This window comes from Myotis lucifugus, unplaced genomic scaffold (assembly GCF_000147115.1).
Source record: "Myotis lucifugus unplaced genomic scaffold, Myoluc2.0 scaffold_414, whole genome shotgun sequence".
In the NCBI taxonomy this organism is placed as follows: domain Eukaryota; kingdom Metazoa; phylum Chordata; class Mammalia; order Chiroptera; family Vespertilionidae; genus Myotis; species Myotis lucifugus.
In genome coordinates this window covers 310841-313505 of record NW_005871462.1, presented here as the reverse complement: position 1 = coordinate 313505, position 2665 = coordinate 310841, and the positions used below count along the sequence as shown (strand labels likewise).

Sequence of the window (2665 nt, the reverse complement as noted above, 5' to 3'; positions counted from 1 at the left end):
ATTATTCATTCTAAAAATCCAAGTTGAAAGTAGGTGACACAGTCACAAACATGAAGGTATTCTATCAATGAGTTTCTTCAAGGCTCCCTTCATGTCCTTGTTCCTCAGGCTGTAGATAAAAGGGTTCATCATTTGAGGAATCACAATGTACATCATTGAAGCCACTGAAGTCTTTCTAGGAGAGTCAGTAACTTCAGAGGTAATGTACACTCCAACAACTGTCCCATAGAACAACAAAACAACTGAGAGGTGAGACCCACAGGTCAAAAAACCTTTATACTTTCCACCAGCTGATGGTATTCTCAAAACAGAGGAGACAATTTGAGTATAAGAGAAAATGATCCCCAAGAGAGGTATACCACCAAGGAGGCTAGCCATAAAATATATGAAGATGTTATTGATGAGGGTATCAGAACATGTAATCTTGATGAGTTTAGCAAGCTCACAAAAAAAGTGAGGGATTTCCAGGTCCTTGCAGAAGGAGAGCCTCAACACCATCAGACTGTGGAGCAGGGCATTCCCAATGCTAATGAACATGGAGAGTGCAATCAGCAGGCCACAGAAATGGGTGTTCATGACAATGGTGTACCTCAGTGGGTGACAAATGGCCACATAGCGGTCATAGGCCATTGCTGCAAGGATAAAATTTTCCAAACCAACAAACACCATGACGAAGCAGATCTGGGTGATACATCCTATGTAGCTTATGCTCTGATTGTGTGTTTGGATGTTCACCAGCATCTTTGGGATCGTGGTTGTGCTTAAACAGATGTCATTAAAAGACAGATTGGAGAGAAAGAAGTACATGGGTGTGTGCAGGTGGGAGTCAGAGACAGCAGCCAGGATGATGAGCAGGTTTCCCAGAATGGTGGCCAGGTATATGGACAGGAACAGGTAGAAGAGGAGGGACTGCAGTTTTGGATCATTGGTCAGTCCCAAAAGAAAGAATTCTGAAATATCTGATTCATTTCTGGGCTCCATGTTGTGGGTGAATCTGATGGAAAAGATGGAATGAAAATTAAATACTAGTAAGTGGTTCTTAGATGAGCAGCAGCAGCATTACCTAGGAAACTACTAGAAATGCAAATTCTTGGTACTACTCCCCTCTTACTGCCGACAAACTTTACAGTAAGGACCAGCAACCTATGAGATGTAGTACTTTAAAAAAAAAAAGAAAAGTATATTTGTGTATTGAGAACCCATATGAATATACAAATCTTTCCCCCTGCTAATTTTCCCTGCATCATCATCTCCTATACCTCCTCTTCCCTTCACTCACATTTTGACCCAATTTTTTAAGGCTCAACATTTCTGTTTCACATATTATGCCAAGTGCTAAGACTGAAACAAAGAACAATACATGGCATCTCTTTCAGAAATATTCTTTTGCCTTCAAACAATCAGAAAGATGAGAATGAAGTAATTTGATCTCTCTCATAGAATATTGTTCCCCAAACTTTGACACGTCCAGAATCACCTGGAGGGTTTGTCAAATCACTGATGAGCTAGCTTATATTATGACCCAGTTACCTGTAGGAAACTTAGCTAAATGAAATTAAGTTATGAACACAGGAGAGAAGGTCTGAGTACATACATGTTTTCTGATTGTAGAGTTGATTGACCCATTGTTGTTAATGCTCTGAAAAGTAGAGAATTGGCATTTCTAAACTGTCACTCAGTTATCATAACTTCCTTTTAAATTTTTAATATTTCATCTTAAACAATGCCTGGATCTTCTCACTTACCTAAAAGGTATGTCCACCTCTATCCATGAAGTAATATGTGGCAGATCATGGCATCCATTCAGGTATACACTCAGCACCTGAGCATGTATTTAAAAATGTGTCTATAAAATTGAAGCTCCTAAGTTTCCTCCATGGAATCACTACTTGTCTGGATTTGATTTTCATTCCCAGAGAAACTGGACATCTATGGAGATGATATTCACTATCTCATTCTAAGAGGACTTTTTCTCCTAAGGTGCTAAGTGGCATATCATAAAAAAAAAAAGAATGCTAAATGAGAGAAAGAATTAAACCCATATGCTCATAGAAAAACATACAAATAGCAGCAAGTTTTGGTCCTTGAAAACAGAGACTTAAAGATAATGCAGATTTATAAGAGAACTAGTGACCTGGTGCATGGATTTGTGCACGTTGAAAGGAAATCAATTAGAAGGTGGCCGGTGGGCGGACTGGGTGAGATGGTCCAGACACACCTTAAAGGCAACCTCCCATGATCCCTCCCTGGCTGGCTGCACCTGGGGTGGCGCTGTGGCTCCAAGGGCACCTGCAGAGTGAGTGGGGTCCCTCCAGGAGGTAAGGTCCCTCAGCCTGGCCTGCGGGGATTGGGCCGAAACCAGCTCTCTGACATCCCCTGAGGGGTCCCGGAGTGCAAGAGGGCACTCTGCAAAGTTGCTGTCGTACAAGGTCTGGAACACAAACACAAGTGTGCAGTAAACCAGATTCGGGGCCGACAGTACCCCAACAACAACATAACCCACGGCAGAAGGTAGAATTACGTGGCTCCATGAGGAATCAGGCTCCCTCCTCTCTGGTTTCCAGGTGCATCACCTGAGAACCACCGCTGCCAAGTCACTGCAGCTCGGCAGCTCCTGCACTGAATGTCTGACCCCTGGTGGTCAGTGCACATCATAGCTACCAGT

General features: G+C 42.6%; 1 protein-coding gene across 1 annotated transcript; it reads right to left on the bottom strand.

Moving 5' to 3' along the window:
• Nucleotides 1-42: 42 nt before the first annotated feature.
• On the bottom strand, nt 43-1026 carry LOC102442514 (olfactory receptor 7G2). Its single transcript, XM_006102457.1, has one exon. It carries the CDS (start codon nt 979-981, stop codon nt 43-45), a length of 939 nt encoding a protein of 312 aa, XP_006102519.1. The 5' UTR covers nt 982-1026.
• Between the last annotated feature and the right edge of the window lie 1639 nt (nt 1027-2665).